Genomic DNA, 19259 nt, shown 5'->3' with positions numbered 1-19259 from the left:
TCCCAGGGTCCTGAGATCGAGCCCCACAGCAGGCTCCCTGCCCAGTGGGGAGTCTGCTTCTCCCTCTCCCTCTGCCCCTGCTTGTGCTCTCTCTCAAATAAATAAATAAATAAATAAATAAATAAATAAATAAATAAAATCTTTTTGAAAAAGAGAGAGAGAGATACCAATACTGAGATGACAGACATGTTACAATTATCTGACAAAGACCTGGAAGCAGCTATCATAAAAGTACTTCAATAACAATTAAGAACATCCTTGAAACAAATGAAAAAAAAAACATCTTGGTAAAGAAATAGAAAGTCTCAGTCAAGAAATTGAAGATATAAAGGAGAATCAAATGGAAATTTTATTTCACTTAGCATAATCCCCTTCAGTTCCAAAAAAAAAAAAGGCAATTTTAGAGCTGAAAATATCTAGAATAAAAAACTTAGTGAATGAGCTCAACAGCAGAATGTAGGAGACAGAGAAAAGAATCTTTAAGCTGGAAAACAGAATAGAAACTACCCAATCTAAACAAGAGAGAGAAAATAGACTGTAAAAAAAAAAAACAGAGCCTCAGGATCTGTGGAACTATATAAAAAGATCTAATATTTGTATCCTCCAGTACAGGGAGGAAAGAAGAAATAAAGCAGAAGTGAAAAAGTACTCACAGAAATAATGATGAAAAACTTCCTAAATTAGGCAAAGAAATACATCTACAAATTCAAGAAGTTAATCACAAAATAAATAAAACCAAAAGCTGGGTTTTTGAAAAGGCCAGTAACTTTGATAAAATTCTAGCCAGGCTAACCAAGAAAAAGAAAAAAGACAGAAATTACTAGTATGAGGAATAAAAGAGGAGCCTTCACAACCGATCCCATGGACATTAAAAGAATAAGAAAAGAATACTATAAACAACTCAATGGCCAAAAATTTGGTAACTTAGATGAAATGGACCAATTCCTTGAAAGACAATCTACTAAAACTCACACTAGGAGAAATAATCTGAAAGGGCATATATATGAAATAATTAAATTAATAACTAATAGCCTTTTAAAATGGAAAGTACCAGGCCCTGATGGTTTCACTGGTAAATTTTACCAAGCATATAAATAAATAACACTAATTCTTTAAACTCTCTTTGATCTAGGAGGCCAGCATCACCCTAATACCAAAATCAAACAAAGACATCACTAGAAAGGAAAATTACAGACCAATCTCTCATAAACACAGATGCAAATTCATCAACAAAATCAACAAATCAAATCCAACAATATATAAGAAGAATTATATGCCATAGCCAAATGGAATTTATTCCATGTATGCAAGGCAGGTTGAACATTCAGTAATCAATGAAATTCACCATATCAACCAGGCAAAAAAGAAAAGTCATATAATCATATCAATACATGCCAAAAAAGCATATGACAAAATTCAACACCCAATTATGATAAAAACTCTCAGCAAACTAAGAATAAAGGAAAACTTCCTCAACTTGCAAAGAATATTTGCCAGAAAACTCATGCATCATACAGATCTTCCTCAACTTATGATGGGGTTATGTCCCAATAAACCCATTATAAGTTAAAAATATTGTAAGTTGAAATACATCTAATACACCTAACCTACTGAACACCACAGCTTAGCCTAGCCTACCTTACACGTGCTCAGAACACTTACATTAATCTACAGTTGGGCAAAATCATCTAACACAAACCCATTTTATAGTAAAGTGCTAAATATGTCATGTAATTTATTGAATACTGTACTGAAAGTGAAAAACAGGATGGTTGCATGGGTACAAAATGGTTATAAGTGTATCAGTTGTTTCCCCTCATGATCACGTGGCTGACTGACAACTGTGATTTGTTACTGCTGCCAGGCATCATACCATATATTGCTAGCTTGGGAAAAGATCAAAATTCAAAATTTGAAGTATAGTTTCTACTGAATGTGTATCACTTTCATACCATCATAAAGTCAAATCTTATATCGGGGATCGTCTATACTTAATGGTAGGAAACCAGATGCTTTCTCCCTACACTGGAGAAAAAGGCAAGGATATCTCCTTTCACCACTCTATAAAACATGTACTGAAAATCCTAACTATGCAATACAATAAGAAAAGGAAATAAAAACTATCAGACTGGGAAAAAAAGAAATAAAATCATCTTTGTTTATAGATGATTTGATTATATATGTAGAAAATCTCAAAGAATCAACCCCCATCAAAAAACAAAGCAAAATCCAAAGCCTCCTGGAACTAGTAAGTGATTATAGCAATATACAAAAGCCCATTTCTTTCTTATGTAACAGCAAGGAACAATTAGAATATGAAATCTAAAATACAACATTACATTAAAATTTAAAAATGAAATACTTAGGTATAAACCTAACAAAATATGTATACAAGACCTAAATGAAGAAAACTGAAAAACTGATGAAAGAAATCAAAGGAGATCCAAATAAATGAATGTCCATATTCATGGACAGGAAGACAATATTATTAAGATATCAATTTTTCCCAATTTAACCTACAGATCCAGTGAAATCCCAGCAAGTTATTTTGTTGATACCAACACACTGATTCTAAAGTTTATATCGGAAGGCAAAAAACCCAGAATAGCTCAATACTGAAAAAGAACAAAGTTAGAAGATTGACACTATCTAATGCTAAAACTTACCATAAAGCTACAATAATCAAGACAGTGTGATATGGACACAAAATAGACAAATCAATGGAACAGAATAGATAGCCCAGAAACACATAGACACAAAAATATAGTCAACTGATCTTTGTCAAAGGAACAAAAGCAATTCTATGGAAAAGGGATAGCCTTTACACTAAATGGTGCTATAACTACTGGACAGCTACATACAAACAAAACAAAATGTAACAGAACATTTAGATACAGACCTTACATCTTTCATAAAAATTAACTCAAAATGGATCACAGAACTAATGTGAAATAAAAAAATTATCATATACAGGGTGCCTGGGTGGCTCAGTACGTTACGTGTCCGACTCTTGATTTCAGCTCAGGTCATGATCTCAGGGTCATGGGATTGAGCCTGCATCAGGCTTTACATTCAGCCTGGGATCTGCTTGTCCCCTCTCCCTCTGCTCCTCCCCCCTCCCTCTCACTCTTTCAAATAAATAAAATCTTTAAAAAAAATTATACAAATTCTAGAAGATAACACTAGAAAATTTAGGTAACTAAAGTGGAGATGACTTTATATACAACATCAAATGCATGATCATGAAAGAAGAAACTAAGCTGGCCTTCATTAAAATTAAAACTTCTGCTCTGCAAAAACCACTATTAAAAGAATGAAAAGATACGCCACAAACTGGGAGAAAATATTTGAAAACCACTTATTTGATAAAGGAATGATATCCAAAATATACACAAAAACTCTAAAAGCTCAACAATAAGTAAATAAACAACCCAATTAAAAAATGGGCAGAAGATCTGAACTGTCACCTCATCAAAGAAGGCAAATAAGCATATGAAAAGATGTCCAACATCATATGTCATCAAGGAACTGCAAATTAAAACAACAGTAAGATACTACATATATTTACTAGAATAGTTAAAATCCAAAACACTGACAATACTAAATGCTGGCAAGGATCTGGACCAACAGGAACTGTCATTCATTGTTGGTGGCAATGCAAAATGGTACAGCCACTTTAAAAGATGGTCTGGCAGTTTCTTACAAAACTAAACATAGGCTTACTATATGATCCAGCAATCATGCTCCTGGATATTTATACAGATGAGTTGAAAACTTGTGTTCACACAAAAAACCTACACATGAATGTCTATAGCAGCTTTATTCATAATTGCCAAAACTTGGAAGCAACCAACATGCACTTCAATAGGTCAACAGTTATAACAAACTTGACATATCTATACAATGGAGTACTATTCAGTAATAGCAATATAGCTATCGAGCTATAAAAAGTCATGGAGGAAGGTTAAATGTATATTGCTAAGTAAAAGAAGCCAATCTGAAAAGGCTACATACTATATGACATTCCCGAAAAAGGCAAAACCATTGAGAGAGTAAAAAGATCAATGGTTGCCAGGGGTTCTAAGAGAGGAGGAAAAGGATGAATAGATAGATTCATCCGAGGGGATTTTTAGGCCAATGTAATTACACTGCATGATACTGCAGTGGTGGATACAGGACACTGTGTATTTGTCAAAACCTAGAGAACTGTACAACAGGGAGAACCCCTAATGTAAACTAGAGTTAATATTGTATTAATATTAACTCAACAATTGTAACAAATGTATCACTCTGATATAGGATGTTAAGAACAAAAGAAACTGGGAGAAGAGGGGAAATAACTTTCTGTACAATTTTTCTGCAAACCTAAAACTATTCTAAAAAATAAAGCTTATTTTTTAAAAAGTAATAGAACCATACCTCAAAAAAGTCAATTTTACTGAATGTTCATTTGATAAAACAAGTCCCAGACACATTATACCAGAGATACAGTTAACTTTGCTAAATAACTTTGTTAACTTATCTTTCCATTAAAATACTTCCTACCTAAACCTATGAAGCCACACTGTAAACTTCACTCAGACTCCCTTTTAATCCAAATACCTCTAATTTAGAGGCCAGAATTGGCCTCCAGATAAAATCTGAAATCCTGTCCCCACAACAAACATATATGTGCTTGCACATGTTTGCATTCACACACAATTACTGCCCTATGAATGTGTGTGTCCTTCTCTCCTGGTCTTTATCAAGTGTCAATAATATACTTTACACGATTTTCCAGGACATAAATCTTTTTTTTTTTTTAAAGATTTATTTATTTATTTGAGAGAGCGAGAATGAGAGAGAGAAAGAGTACATGAGACGGGGGAGGGCCAGAGGGAGAAGCAGACTCCCCGCTGAGCAGGGAGCCCGATGCGGGACTCGATCCAGGGACTCCAGGATCATGACCTGAGCCGAAGGCAGCTGCTTAACCAACTGAGCCACCCAGGCGCCCCCCCCAGGACATAAATCTTAACCAAACAGTAATATTTGGCTATGCCTAGTAAATTCTTGTCTCCTTCCTAAAACATGTACTAATTAAAATTGTAATGAGAAAAAAAAAAACTTTTCATTAAGTAAACTAAATAGGTTTACCAAGCTAGTAAAAACCTTTAAAAGATGAAAGTCAGCATCTCTATCTGACTCACAGATACTGAAGAAGCAAGGGCACTCAGTGAGATGAGTAATGGTATGGCCCTGTCGAAGCAACAGGCACGGAAAAATGACTTGGCAGTTGTGTGGAAAGTACTTTATAGCTATTGTTTCTCACCCAAAATGCTTTCTTCCTCATCACTGAAATACTGATTCCAAACAGATGGCATGATCATCTGTTAAAGACATTCAAGCCAAGAAAACAAGCACAAAGGCTTATTTCTCCAATCATCATTATCATATTTGACTGGAAAACTCTATCAAATATGAAACATTCCTAAGCAATTTTTCTTGAACAAAGCAAACATTTATGAAGGGCATACTATGTGCTTCTAAATGAATGAGAAATGGTGGCTGCTTTCTAAGAGCTTGGGTCTAACAGAGATAAAAGCCATTTTGCCCTGTCAACCCACTGTAAAAACAAAGACCAAAGTCAGTGAGGTTGTTTATCATTAAAGGAAAAGGAATCAAGAAACAATTTGGGTTTCTTTAGTAATTCAATAGTGTGATCATGACATGGTAGTGTGTTTTTACATCACTGAGAGAAAAAATACGTAAATTCTTAGGAAGCAATCTTTTCCCACAAAGAAGTGTTCAATTTTCCTAACTTGAATTTCTCCATAAAATATGCAAACTGAATTCTACCTGGGCCGAGGAAAAACAAAAAACAAAAAACAAAAACAGGAAAACAACTTTTCACAGAACACAGAGATATGTCTACTTAGAGGGTTAATCTGCTCTATTCCAGGGTATACACTCAAATTGGGAAATATTTTCTAGAATCAAAGAACCAAGGGTACAAGTTAATCTAAATACTAAACTAATACAGGAAGGCATGTTTACAGTGTGTTTGTGTTATGGTCCATATGCAGAAACTGGCCCACTTACAGAAATGTGTCAAGTCATTCAAAACCAGGATGGTTGGCTCTAATTTCTGATGAGTAGAGTAAACAAACCTGCCCAAGTGGGATCTGGTTCTGCTTCCTTTCTAATGTATCTAACACAAGAGCTCAAAGACCTTAATGTTCTATAAGTATCTTCTTTTTTTTTCCTGTGTTCTATTTATCTGTTTACTCCTAGTTAATGTCACATGTGCATCTCCAATGGATCACTTTTAATTGGATTTTAGTGTTTTTATACAACATGTTCTTAAAATCACAGACAGTTTCATCTATTTGCAAGCAGACACATTCCTATTTATGGGTCTTTACAAAGACAATGATGGGCAATGTTAAAGATTCATTTCAGAATGACAGACTAATTTGTAAATGACATACTAAAGGAAGCAATTTTCTTTAGATCACATTGGAGCTAAAAAGTCTTAGACAAAATGTTCTCAAAGCATGGTCCAGGAAACCATGAAAATTTCTGAGACCATTTCAGAGTCTGTGAGATCAAAAATATTTTCACAATACTACTAAGCTGTTATCTCCCTTTTTCACTCTCATTTTCTCATAACTGTATAGCAGAGCTTTCCAGAGTCTCTAAGATTTGTGGTATCACAACAGATTGATTGCAGAAATAAATGTGAGAATCCATCTGTCTTTTATTAACTTAGGCATCATCAACAGATATATGCTAAGTTCTTTGAGGTCTTAATAATTTTTAAGAGCGGGCGCCTGGGTGGCTCAGTCGGTTAAGCGACTGCCCTCGGCTCAGGTCCCACTCCTCCTGCTTGTGTTCCCTCTCTCGCTGTCTCTCTCTCTGTCAAAAAATGACTTTGGTATTGGTGAAAGATAGACATATAGATCGGTGGAACAAAACAGAGAATCCAGAAATAGATGAAAACATATTTGGTCAATTGATTTTGGACAAACATTTCAAAACAATTAAATTAGGAAAGACTGTTCAACAAATGATGTTAAATTAACTGTATATTTATATAGAACAAAAGAACCCTGAACTTGTACAAAAAAACTAGCTTGAGGGGTGCCTGGGTGGCTCAGCTGGTTAAGCGACTGCCTTCGGCTCAGGTCATGATCCCATCAGGATCGAGTCCTGCATTGGGCTCCCTGCTCGGCAGGGAGTCTGCTTCTCCCTCTGACCGTACCCCCTCTTGTGTTCTCTCTCTTTCTTTCAAATAAATAAATAAAATAAAATCTTAAAAAAAAAAAGCTAACTTGAGATGGATCACAGATCTAAATGTCAAGCCCCAAACTACAAAACTTCTATAACAAAACACAGAAGAAATTGATGCAACTTTAGGTTAGTCGAAGATTTCTTATAAAGAAAACAAAAAGCTCTACTACAAAATAACATTAAAAAGTACATTGTATTGGGGCGCCTGGGTGGCTCAGTCATTAAGCATCTGCCTTCAGCTCAGGTCATGATCCCAGGGTCCTGGGATCGAGCCCCCGCATTGGGCTCCCTGCTCAGCGGGAAGCCTGCTTCTCCCTCTCCCGCTCCCCCTGCTTATGTTCCCTTTCTGGCTGTGTCTCTCTCTGTCAAATAAATAAAGTCTTTAAAAAATTTTTAAAAATACATTGTATTTCATTCTTTTAAACTTTTGCTCTTTAGAAGGCATCATTAAGAACATGAAAAGGCAAACCACAGAACATTAAGAAAATATTCCCAACATACATATCAAAAAAAGGACGTGTATCCAGAAAAAAGAAAAGAAAAATACAAATATACATGCAAATGTGTACATATACACACACTCTCTCCTCCTCTCTCTCTCCCTCTCCCTCTCTTTAACACAAGAAGACAGAAATCCCATTTAAAATGAGGGGAAAAATATGAAACTACTTTACATGTATACTAGGACTGAAAAAATATGTAAACAAACTACTTTACATGTATACTAGGACTGAAAAAATATGTAAATAAACTACTTTACATGTATACTAGGACTGAAAAAATATGTAAATAAATTACAGATAATGGGAGCCAGGTTTCTCACTAACAGAAAAAGATACTACAAATAAAAGTAAAGGATGAGAATGAACTCTGTGGTGTTAAAGTTGAAGGTATTAGTACAACTCCTGTTTAGTTTTAACACATATATAGAGACAGATATTTGCATATACCAGCTCTGTCCACTGAGAGGGCCTAGAAGCAGTTACAACCCAGTAGCCATAAGCACACCCAGTGCCCAGCTCTTGTTTCTAAATACCATTACCCAATGAAAGGAACAGGACTTCTTGGGGAAAGGGCTCATTCAGGGATGAGACAGGAGAAATACAAGATAAGCGTGGATCATATAGTGCCAGAAATGAAGGAAGTGCTTTAAAAAACAAACAAAAAAGAGAGGCATGTCAAAAGGACACAGGAGGAAACCTGAAAGAGCTATCGATGCCATAAGTTGAGCAAGAATATAAATGACATGGTATTCAATTATAACCTAAAGTATAAAATAAATACATTCAAGTTCATACTAATAAGTAAATGACTGAATGAATAAATAAATGGGGGGGGGCAAATCTTCCTCACAAAGAATTCAAAATAACATACATAAATAAGCAGTCTCCCCTCTAGGAGGTGGAACGGAAGTCCCCTCCACTGGAGTGAAGGCTGGACTTAGTATCTTGCTTTCAAAAAATTCAGCATGGAAAGGATACTCCAAAGGAGTATAGTGGATAAACTTGGGGGATACTACCTTAACCAAGTAGTGATTCAGGTAAATATCAACACTGATTAGTTAAATATAGGAAGGAATGAGAAACTGTCATAGATCAGAGAAGCCTAGGAAGGCATGACTAAATTCAATGTGGTATCCTGGGCTGGATACTGGAACAAAAAAAAAAAGGATATCAGAATCTAGGCTAATCACGGCAAAACATCAGACAAATCCCAATCAGGGGATATTCTATAAAATATCTGACTAGTAATCCTCAAAATTGTCAAAGTCATTAAAAACAATGAAAGCCTGAGAAATTTTCACATCCAAGAAGAGTCTAAGGAAGCATGACTACTAAATGTAATATGGTTTCCTGCATGGGATTCTGGAACAGAAAAGAACTTTAGGTGAGAATTAAGGAAATCTGAAGAAAGCATGGATTTTAGTGAATGATGATTTATCAGTACAGGTTCATTAATTGTAACATTAAGGTAAATGTTAATAACAGGAGAAATTGGCTGTAAGGTATACTCTTTGTACCATCTCTGTAATAATTCTATAAATCTACTACTGTTGTAAAATAAAGTTTATTTATTTAAAAGAAAGACATTAGTGGAAACACTGGTGAAACCTGAATAAAGCCCCCAGTTAATGGTAATATATCAATGTTAACTTCTTGGTTTGATAATGTACCATGTCAAATGTAACATGGTTATAGAAGACGTTTGTATTAAGGGAAACCAGATTAAAGTCAAATGGAAACTCTCTGAACTATCTTTGCAAGTGTTCTGTAAATCTAAATAGTTTATTTTTTTTAATGGTCAAAAGTACTCAAACTTACACCTCTTAAAGAATACACAAGTGACCAATAAAGATATGAAAAATGTTTATCATCAAAATGCAATTATAAACTAAAATAAGAAAACACTACACACCCACAAGAATAGCTAAAATTAAAGACTAACCTCTTAAATGAAATGAACAAACAAGAAGCAGATAACTTCAATAACCCACAACTATTCAAGATATGAATTCCTAGTTCAAAACCCACAAAGAAAATTCCAGGTCCAAATGGCTTCACTGGCAAATTCTACCAAACATTTAAGAAATAATTCCAATTCTACACACAATTCTACACATATTCTTCTAGGAAACAGAAGAAAAAACACTTCCCAAATCACTAGTTATGGCCAACATCACCCTGACAACAAAACCAGACAAACACATTATAAGAAAACAAAACTACAGACCAATATCCCCCATGAATATAGATGCAAAAATACTTTAAACGGGGGCACCAAGGGTGGCTCAGCCAGTTAAGTGTCTGCCTTTGGCTCAGGTCATGATCCTGGAGTCCCAGAGCATCAGGCTCCCTGCTCAGCGGGGAGTCTGCTTCTCCCTCTCCCTCTACTTTTCCCCTGCTCATGCTTGCTCTCTCTCATTCTCTCTCTCTCGCTCACTCTCTCTCTCAAATAAATAAAAATCTTTTTATGTATATTTTATTTATTTATTATTTATGCATTTTTATTTATTATTTATTTACTTTTTTAAAAACTTAAAAAAAATTTTTAAATAAAATCTTTTTAAAAAATCCTTTAGACATTTTAGCAAATTGAATCTGAATAATTCCTCATGAACAAGAGGGGCTTTCTCCAAAAATGCAATGTTGGATTAACATTCAAAAATTAATCAATGTATTTTACCATCATAATATAAGAATATGGGAAAAAATACAATTATCAACAGATATAGGAAAGGCACCTGACAAAATCCAAAACATGTAAGCAAAAATTCAAGATGACAACAGCAGAAATTTCATAAGAAACATAGTTAAATGTCAAAAAGATATGTTAGCTATTGATGTAGTGTGAGAAGATGCAAAATCTTTAAAAGCCATCAAGTATGAACTCAATTGCTAATAACAGAGGTAGTTACAGTTGGTCTTACAAAGTATTCTGATTTCTTTCAGCATCAAGTATGCCTTCTGACTGATTATACATAGGCTAAAATTACTGTATTTACTTATTTATTTACTTATTTGAGAGAGAGAGAGAGTGAGCAAGAGAGAGCACAAGCCAGGGGGAGAGGCAGAGGGAGAAGGAGAAGCAGGCTCCCCACTGAGCAGGGAGCCTGATGTAGGGCTCAGTCCCAGGACCCTGGGACCACAACGTGAGCCAAAGGCAGATGCTTAACTGACTGACCAACCCACGTGCCCCTATACATAGGCTAAAATTAAAGTCAATTCTTAAAAATTGAAAATGCTTGAAGTATAATGACCCTGGGCCAACTTAGAAAGGGAATGAGGAAAAAAGGTAAGAGTTAAGGTTTCTAATTTGCTACAGGTAAGTCTTAAAGTAGAAAATTAACAAGTAAATGGCATTATTCCCTGAAAGAAGACAAGTAAACCAAAATTTGTCTCTACTTGTCCAATGATTATGGGAAAGTTGCTTCCTTTCTTCAGGCCTCATTCTCCATCCTTTTTTAAGAGTTTAATCCTTGTTTTTATGCTTGTTTAAAAAATAAATAAATAAAAAGACAAAATACAGGCTCAAAATGGTGTCACTTAGACCAAGTTGCCAAACTAACCTCCTCTAGAAATGTAGTCTTATCTGGCCAGCCAAGAATTTTTTCAAACTGTGCCAATAAGTTTGCCCCTTCGGCACTCTCTAACCCACAAAAAAGATGAGGCAATCCACATGATAAGACACCTTGCTTTTATCCCTAGAAAGCGGCCTTGCCTGAACCGATCCTTTTCTTTTGTTAATAACTTTCTTGCCCCTACCCTCCTTCTATAAAAACCTTGCATTTTGTAGGACTCTTTGGAGCTCCTCTCTACTTGCTAGAAGAGGTGTCGCCCCACTGATTCACGAATCATTTGAAAAAGCCAAGTAGATATTCAAATTTACATGGTTGAATTTTGTAATTTAACATGCTAGATTCATTCCTAAACTCAATATTTATTGAGGACCTACTATGTGTTAAGCACTTTCCAGACACTAGTGAATACAGTAGTGAAGAAACACAGACAAAGAGTTTAGAGAGACAGACAAATAATATATGTGAAATATCTGGCATGTTAAAGTATTTATTAAAATACTACGGAGAAAAATATAACAGGGAAGGGGCCAGACTATACTGAAGAGGGTTGGTTTTAGTGAAGTTATACGGGAACTAGATGATGTCTAGGTTCACTTTCAGTTCAAAAATCAACGATTCTTTTCTATGTTGACCAGGCAGCGTAAAAACACCCAGTGAACCTCTGAACCTGACCTCTTTAAACTCACACATTCTACCACCTTGCTCTGTGTGTCACCACTTATATTTTAGAAAAATAGGATTAAACATATACATTTTTCCATACTGAGACAAAACATATGCTGTCATTTAATGAAATAAGTAATTTCCCAGTCTTGCCTTGGGAGATGAAAATAAAAAACCCTAGCAATTTCTCCTCGGACAAAGGTTCTAAAAATGTGGCATTTCTGTACACTACAGAAAGGCTTAAAATTAGCTGCTTTTTCTCCTTTTCCAATATATTTGTGGTCTGGGTTTTCTTCCTTTACTGAGGCTGAGTTAAAACAAGAGGTGGTTTAACAGCTTCTCCAAAACAGAAGATTTTCCATAGGCAAGAAAAGTCATATGGATAAGCATTACTACTACAGTTATTGTAGCTACCATATTTTGTATGCCCGCTCTGTGTCAGGTACAGCACTAGCCACTTTATACATCAGGTTGAATTATATGAAACTACCATTTATGGGTCAAAATCAGCAATTTTATATAGTTTAAATACACCATCATCCATTCACTTCAAATTCCATGAGAAAGAAGTCTGTGTTGGTGGTTAACTGCACTGTGTTTCCATAGTTCATCTATTAAATTACTATCTTGGGCAAATCTTCAAGATAATACAAAATGTTTGTTTGGAGGTAAAAAGGTCTTCTCCTAAGTTGATAGTGCTATAAATGACAACTGGAAGATGCTGCCTATGTATGAGAATGAGTTTGTACAAATAAACACTTAAAGTTTTTCAGTTAGGACTTAATTTGAGGATTTCAATTATATTTTAACTATCGTAATCCATAACAAAAATTTCATCAAAAGCCATGTGGCTTCATTTTGAAAAAAGTTCAATTTATTTGTTATGCCTACTATTCTGCTTAAAAAGGCAGAATCTTTATTCCAAAATTAATATTTTTTTCTCCACTAGAAAGAGTATAAAGCAACCCCAAATTATACTAATACCTTAAATCTGTCCATTTGGGTTGGAATTTCTATTTCTTTGGAAATGCCTCATTGAAGGAATCTTTCCCAAAAGAGAACACTGTCCATAAACCAACCTATTAAGTTCACTCCAATAATTTTAAATTCATCTTTTATTTCTTTTTTTTTTAAAACATATAATACATTATTTGTTTCAGGGGTACAGGTCTGTGATTCATCAGTCTTACACAATTCACAGTGCTCACCATAGTACCTACCCTCCCCAATGTCCATCACCCAGCCACCCCATCCCCCCCACCCCCCTCCACTCCCACAACCCTCAGTTTGTTTCCTGAGATTAAAAGTCTCTTACGGTTTGTCCCCCTCTCCAGTTTCGTCTTGTTTCATTTTTCCCTCCCTTCCCCTATGATCCTCTATCTTTTTTCTCAAATTCCTCATATCAGTGAGATCATATGATACTTGTCTTTCTCTGATTGACTTATTTCACTTGGCATAATACCCTCTAGTTCCATCCACGTCATTGCAAATGGCAAGATTTCATATTTTTTTTGATGGCTGCATAATATTCCATTGTATATATATACCACATCTTATTTATCCATTCACCTGTTGATGGACATCTAGGCTCTTTCCATAGTTTGGCTATTGTGGACATTGCTGCTATAAACATTGGGGTGCATGTGCCCCTTTGGATCACTACATTTGTATCTTTGGGGTAAATATCCAGTAGTGCAATTGCAGGGTTGTAGGGTAGCTCTAAATTCATGTTTTAAAATGAGATTAGACCCAATTTTTTTTTCCTTCGGCAGCTATTTCTTATTCAATATATAGTTCATGTCTAGAGTTCACATTGGTAAGACATTAATAAAATAACTTTTAATTATTTTCTAAGTAACTGTATGTAATCTAAAGTTTCATCTAGCAGCAAAAGGCAGGCACTTTGCATGTTAGATTATTAGGAAATAGGAAAGTGTTTTCCAACATTTAAATGCCAACATAAGTCTCAGCAAAACATTAAGAGAAAAAATAACTACCTAAAGCTTTTTGAAAAAAAAATTAATATAAGAAGAATATGATAATCACATTTAGAAATCAAGGACTCTAAACAAGTAAATATATTTAAAAACCTACCAGTTCATTGCTTGTAGATGTGAGCCTTAGCTTTTCTTCAATTTCCTTTCCAATTTTCTGAACAGTTACCTGAGTCTGTTTAATTGCACACTGGGCTCTATGAAGCCTAGAAATAAAAGTTGCAGAAAAATTTAAGTGAGTTAACTATAAACTCTTAACACAGAGCAACAAATATAAATGGAACAAAATGAGGACAAACCTTCCAGGATATGCAGAACTAGTAATCAACTCAAACTGATCATTTCATAATTCCCTAGCATATTTATAATGAAATAAACAGGGATTACTATGGATCCTAAAAACACCCTTTCTATGCCTGCCTGCCTGCCCACCTCTGATATATTGAGAGTTAAAATGGTGAACTCACAGGAGTCTGGAAGACACCTTAGAAAAATAATCTGAGAGGCTCCTGGGTGGCTCACTTGGTTAAGCACCTGGCTCTTGGTTTCAGCTCAGGTCATGATCTCATGGGTCAAGGGATCACAATTCACAGTGCTCCACACTCAGAAGGGAGTCTGCTTGAAGATTCTCTCCCTCTGCCCCTCCCCCAATGGTCTCTCTCTCAAATAGATAAACATTTTTTTTTTATAGAAAAGAATCTGGTTGAATCCTATCATGTTAGAAAGGTGAAAACTGAGGCCCAGAGAAATTAAGTGGAGTGCTAAAGTCACCAGGAGAACATCACTGATAACAAGGCTGAATATTAGTTATGGCGATACACAAAGAAAAAAAGAATTAACAATAATCCCAGTTACAGCAGCAACAGCCACTTTGAAACAAGGAACACTGAAAAAATTAAGAACTATTTTTCTTTTTTGCTTTCATTATGGGTTTGTGTTTTTCTTAGTCTCTTGGTCTTCAAATATAGATTATATATTTCTTATACATACACACAAATTGTCTTTATTTTTAGATGTCATGATTTTCATATAATGAAAATGAATTTTTTTAAATATTTTTTTTAAGATTTTTATTTATTTATTTGACAGACAAAGAGAGACAGCAAGAGAGGGAACACAAGCAGGGGGAGCAGGAGAGGGAGAAGCAGGCTCCCCGCCGAGCAGGGAGCCCGATGCCGGACTCGATCCCAGGACCCTGGGATCATGACCTGAGCCGAAGGTAGACGCTTAACCACTGAGCCACCCAGGCGCCCCGAAAATGAATTTCATTAGTAATCTACAAAACAACTACTAAAACTAATAAGGTCACAGGATACAAGGTCAATGTACAGAAATTTGTTATATTTCTATATATGGGGTCATTGTTCCACAATCACAATTCCAATCTCAAAAGGCTTTCATTTTTTTGAAAGAAATTAAGAAGCTGATACTGTAATTTATACAGAAAAACAAAGAATCTAGAAGAGAGAAACCAAGATAAACTTTTTTTTTATAAAACTACATAATCAAAACAATATGGTACTAGCATAACTATCAAAACATAGATCAATGGAACAGAGTAAAGATTATATAAATAGAGCTACACATATATGGCCAATTGATTTTGGACAAAGGAACCTAGGTAAATTAATGGAGAAAAGAAAGTTTTCTAAACAAATGGTACTGGAACATTGGATAAATGTAGGCAAGAAAAATTAATTTCATTCCCTACCTCACAGCACATGAGATTAATTCAAGGACAGCACAGTAAACATAAACCCTAAAATCATAAAACTTGTAGAAGAAACAGAATCTCTTGAAACCTCAGGGGAGGTAAAGATTTCATAGAGAAGGCATGAAAAGCACTAACCATAAAATTAAAAATAGATAAATTGGACCTCACAAAAATAAAAAATGTCCGTTCATCTAAAGATGCCATTAAGAAAATGATAAGCAATCCACAGACTGGGAGAAAATACTTGCAAAACATCAATCTGACAAAGGACTGCGTCTGGAGTATATAAAGAACTCTTATAAATCAGTAACAAAAAGACCACCCAATTAAAAATGGGCAAAAAAGTACAATTCTTCACAAAGGTGACATAAGAGTGGCCAATAAGTATAACAAAAGGTACTCGACATCTTGGTCATCATGAAAATGCAAATTAAAATCATAAGGAGATACCATGTCACACCTGCTAGAATAGCTAAAATTAAAATGACAACACCTAATACTGCAAGGATGTGGAACAACTGGAACTTGTACACATTACTGGTAAAAGTGTAAAAGAGTACTATCATTTGGAAAACAGTTTTTATAAAGTTAAACATCCATCTAACCTATGACCCAGTATTTCTACTCCTAAGCATTTACTCAAGAAATATAAAAACATATGTCCACAAGAAGATCTGTAGAAGAATGTTCATAGAAACAACACAAATGTCTATCAAACAGGAGAATTAATAAACTGAGGTATAATCATGAAATTCTACTCATCAATACAAAGGAAGACACATTGAATCACACAACAATATGAATGAATCTCGAAAACATTATGTTGAGTGAAAAAAGCCAGAAACAAAAAGTATACTGTATGATTCCATTTATACATAGTTCAAGAACAGGTAAAAGCAATCCATGGGAACAGAAATCAAGAGTTGCTAGTTGCCTATGTGGGGTGGGACTGACTGGCAGAAAACAGGGGGAACAAAGGGAACTCCCTGAGGTGATGGAAATGTCCTATGTATCTTTATTGGGGTATGGCTACATAGTTATATGCAGAATTTAAAGTTAAGATCTCTGCATTTCACTGTATGTAAATTTTACCTCAATTTTTAAAAATTACTCAATAATTATGGTAATAGTTTTCTATATTTATAACTTTAAAATACTATATTCAAAACAAAAATCAAATAAAGACCACTCACTTAAGTAAGGAAACATGAAATTTTTACTGAAAAAGTTATCAGAATTCTAATAATAATAATAGGCATTATCAACTCAGAGCAGAAATCAACAAAATAGCCTGTTACTTTAAAAGGGGGGAAATGCTGCCTGAAACTCACTGGTACTATGCAAACAACCTTGTCAAATGGTAAAGACTTTAAAAATAAAAATGATTCATGACCATAATTAATGTATGACTTCAACTATTTGGCTCTCACTGCCCCAGACGCTTTCTGATCTTACCTTAGGGGCTTAAAACACACAGACAGAGTCACATTTCCTCCAATCTTCAGTGTTATCCAAATAGACTTTCAGAGCCCCTGCTACATCAAGACAGAGCTAATAACGTCCCCCTTTCAAACGCAACAGAAGAATAAAAGTTTGATGTGTTTAGGCTTTTAAATATAACGTAGGGCATCCTGATTCCCCTGGGGGTGAGGACGTGAAGGACTGACAAGAAAAGAAACAACTGCTTTACTTCCAAACCAGCTAGACAGTTTCAGAGGAATGTTTCTTCATTTTGCAAACTATGAAATGATACTACAAAGAAATACACATCATCTAGTCATCTGATGGCATGTCAAATACCAACACTAACACTGCCAAGCCGAAATAAACTCATTATCATGGGTTTGAGGAGGAGGGATCAAATAGCTGTCTGATAGCTGGTACTCTGACTGGAGCAAATAGACGCATCCCTATTACTTAATATGCTTTGAGGTAACAGTAAAATGGAAACTGGGCTTTAAAATAATGTTTTGGGGTGAGATAGTGCTGTGAATATAAAAATCTACTGAATAAAAGGTATTATGTCAAATAAATAATAAATATTGAGACCATACCAATCAAACATTAACAATTGTCTCAGTAAAGGAGAAGTTAGGAGACAATTTTTGTCTTAGTATTGATCATATCACATCTGAAATGCTGCATTCTGTTTTTAGGTGAAGAATCCCTAGAAAGGCAGTATACTTCTAGAAAGGCAGTATACTTCCTTATGGCCTGCGGGCAGAGATAATAAGGGAGAAGTAAATATAAGAAAAGACAGGTACCTATTGAGACAAACAGATACCTTATCAATGATGACTTTATATTTCATAGGAAGGAGCATATATATATTTTTTTTTTCTGAAGAAATTAGTAAATTATCAAAGTTTTAAGCTAGAAAAGATTTAATTACATTTGTACTTTAGAAAGATCTTTCTTCCTAAAAGATGGTAAATGGGACACAGAAGAAAGATTGTAAACAGGAAGTGTGGTTATTACAGCCTCCCTAGGAAAAGTTTGGCATCATCTAAATTAAAATGGGAACAGGAAGGATGGTATAGATGTGAAAAGTGATAGAGAAGGAGAAATAAAGAATAATGCCCAAAAACAAATTACCAACATCAGGAACACAAGCAAAGACATCACTAGATCTTATAGACATTTAAAGGGAATTACTGGGAAATTATGAGCAGTACGCCAAAAAAATTTAAAAACTTAGATGACATAGTCAAATTGCTTAAAAAATCCCAAGTTTCCAAAACAAACAAATGAATTAGAAAATCTGAATCACCATTATCCGTTAAAGAAACTAAACTTGTAATTAAAACCACTTTCACGTAGAAAACTCTAGGTTCAGAGAGCTTCACTGGTGTTATACTAGTTTTAACAAAATCTTTCAAAGAAGAGGGAACACTTTTCAATTTGTTTTATAAGACCACTATAATCCTCACACCAAAAACATGACAAAAACATGACAAGAAAAGACAAATATCACACATGAATATAAATGCAAAAATCATTAAGAAAATGTTAGCAAATCAAATCCAACAATGTATGAAAACGGTAATACATATCTTGCTCAAATAGGTTTATTTGAGGAGTACAAGGTTAGTTTACCATTTGAAAATCAATAATGACAAAATAATGAAGAAAAATATGGCTATCTCAAAAGATGCCCCCCAAAAAAGCATTTGATAAAATTCAACACCTGTTAGTGATTAAAAGCAAAACAAAAAAACCTTTGACAAACTAAGGAAAAAGGAGAGCTTCCTCTGGTGAAGAATTTATTTTTTAAAAATCTACAGCTAATACAAAAGAGGGACTTATATGAAAAAATCTACATCTAATATTAAGATCAGGAGCAAGGAAAGGTGTCCACTTTCACCACTCTAATTCAACACTGTAACCCAGGTCCAAACCACTGCAATGAGGCAATTAAAAAACCGTAAATATAGGAAAGGAAGAAGCAAAAATGTCACTCATAGATGCTTTATTGCACACATAAAAATCCAAAAAATCTGTAATTAAACTATAAGTTTAGCTAGATTGCAAGATTCCAGAT

The 19259-nt window shown here is 34.7% G+C and overlaps 1 protein-coding gene across 1 annotated transcript in view; it reads right to left on the bottom strand.

Moving 5' to 3' along the window:
• UVRAG (UV radiation resistance associated) overlaps positions 1–19259 on the bottom strand; it is a 313381-nt gene that overhangs the window by 155897 nt on the left and 138225 nt on the right. The window contains exon 7 of the mRNA XM_021704700.2: positions 14105–14210. Within this exon, the coding sequence (XP_021560375.1) occupies positions 14105–14210 (106 nt within the window). The remainder of the gene's footprint in view (positions 1–14104; positions 14211–19259) is intronic.

This window comes from Neomonachus schauinslandi, chromosome 11 (genome assembly GCF_002201575.2).
Source record: "Neomonachus schauinslandi chromosome 11, ASM220157v2, whole genome shotgun sequence".
NCBI lineage: Eukaryota > Metazoa > Chordata > Mammalia > Carnivora > Phocidae > Neomonachus > Neomonachus schauinslandi.
This window is presented reverse-complemented; position numbering and strand designations above follow the sequence as displayed.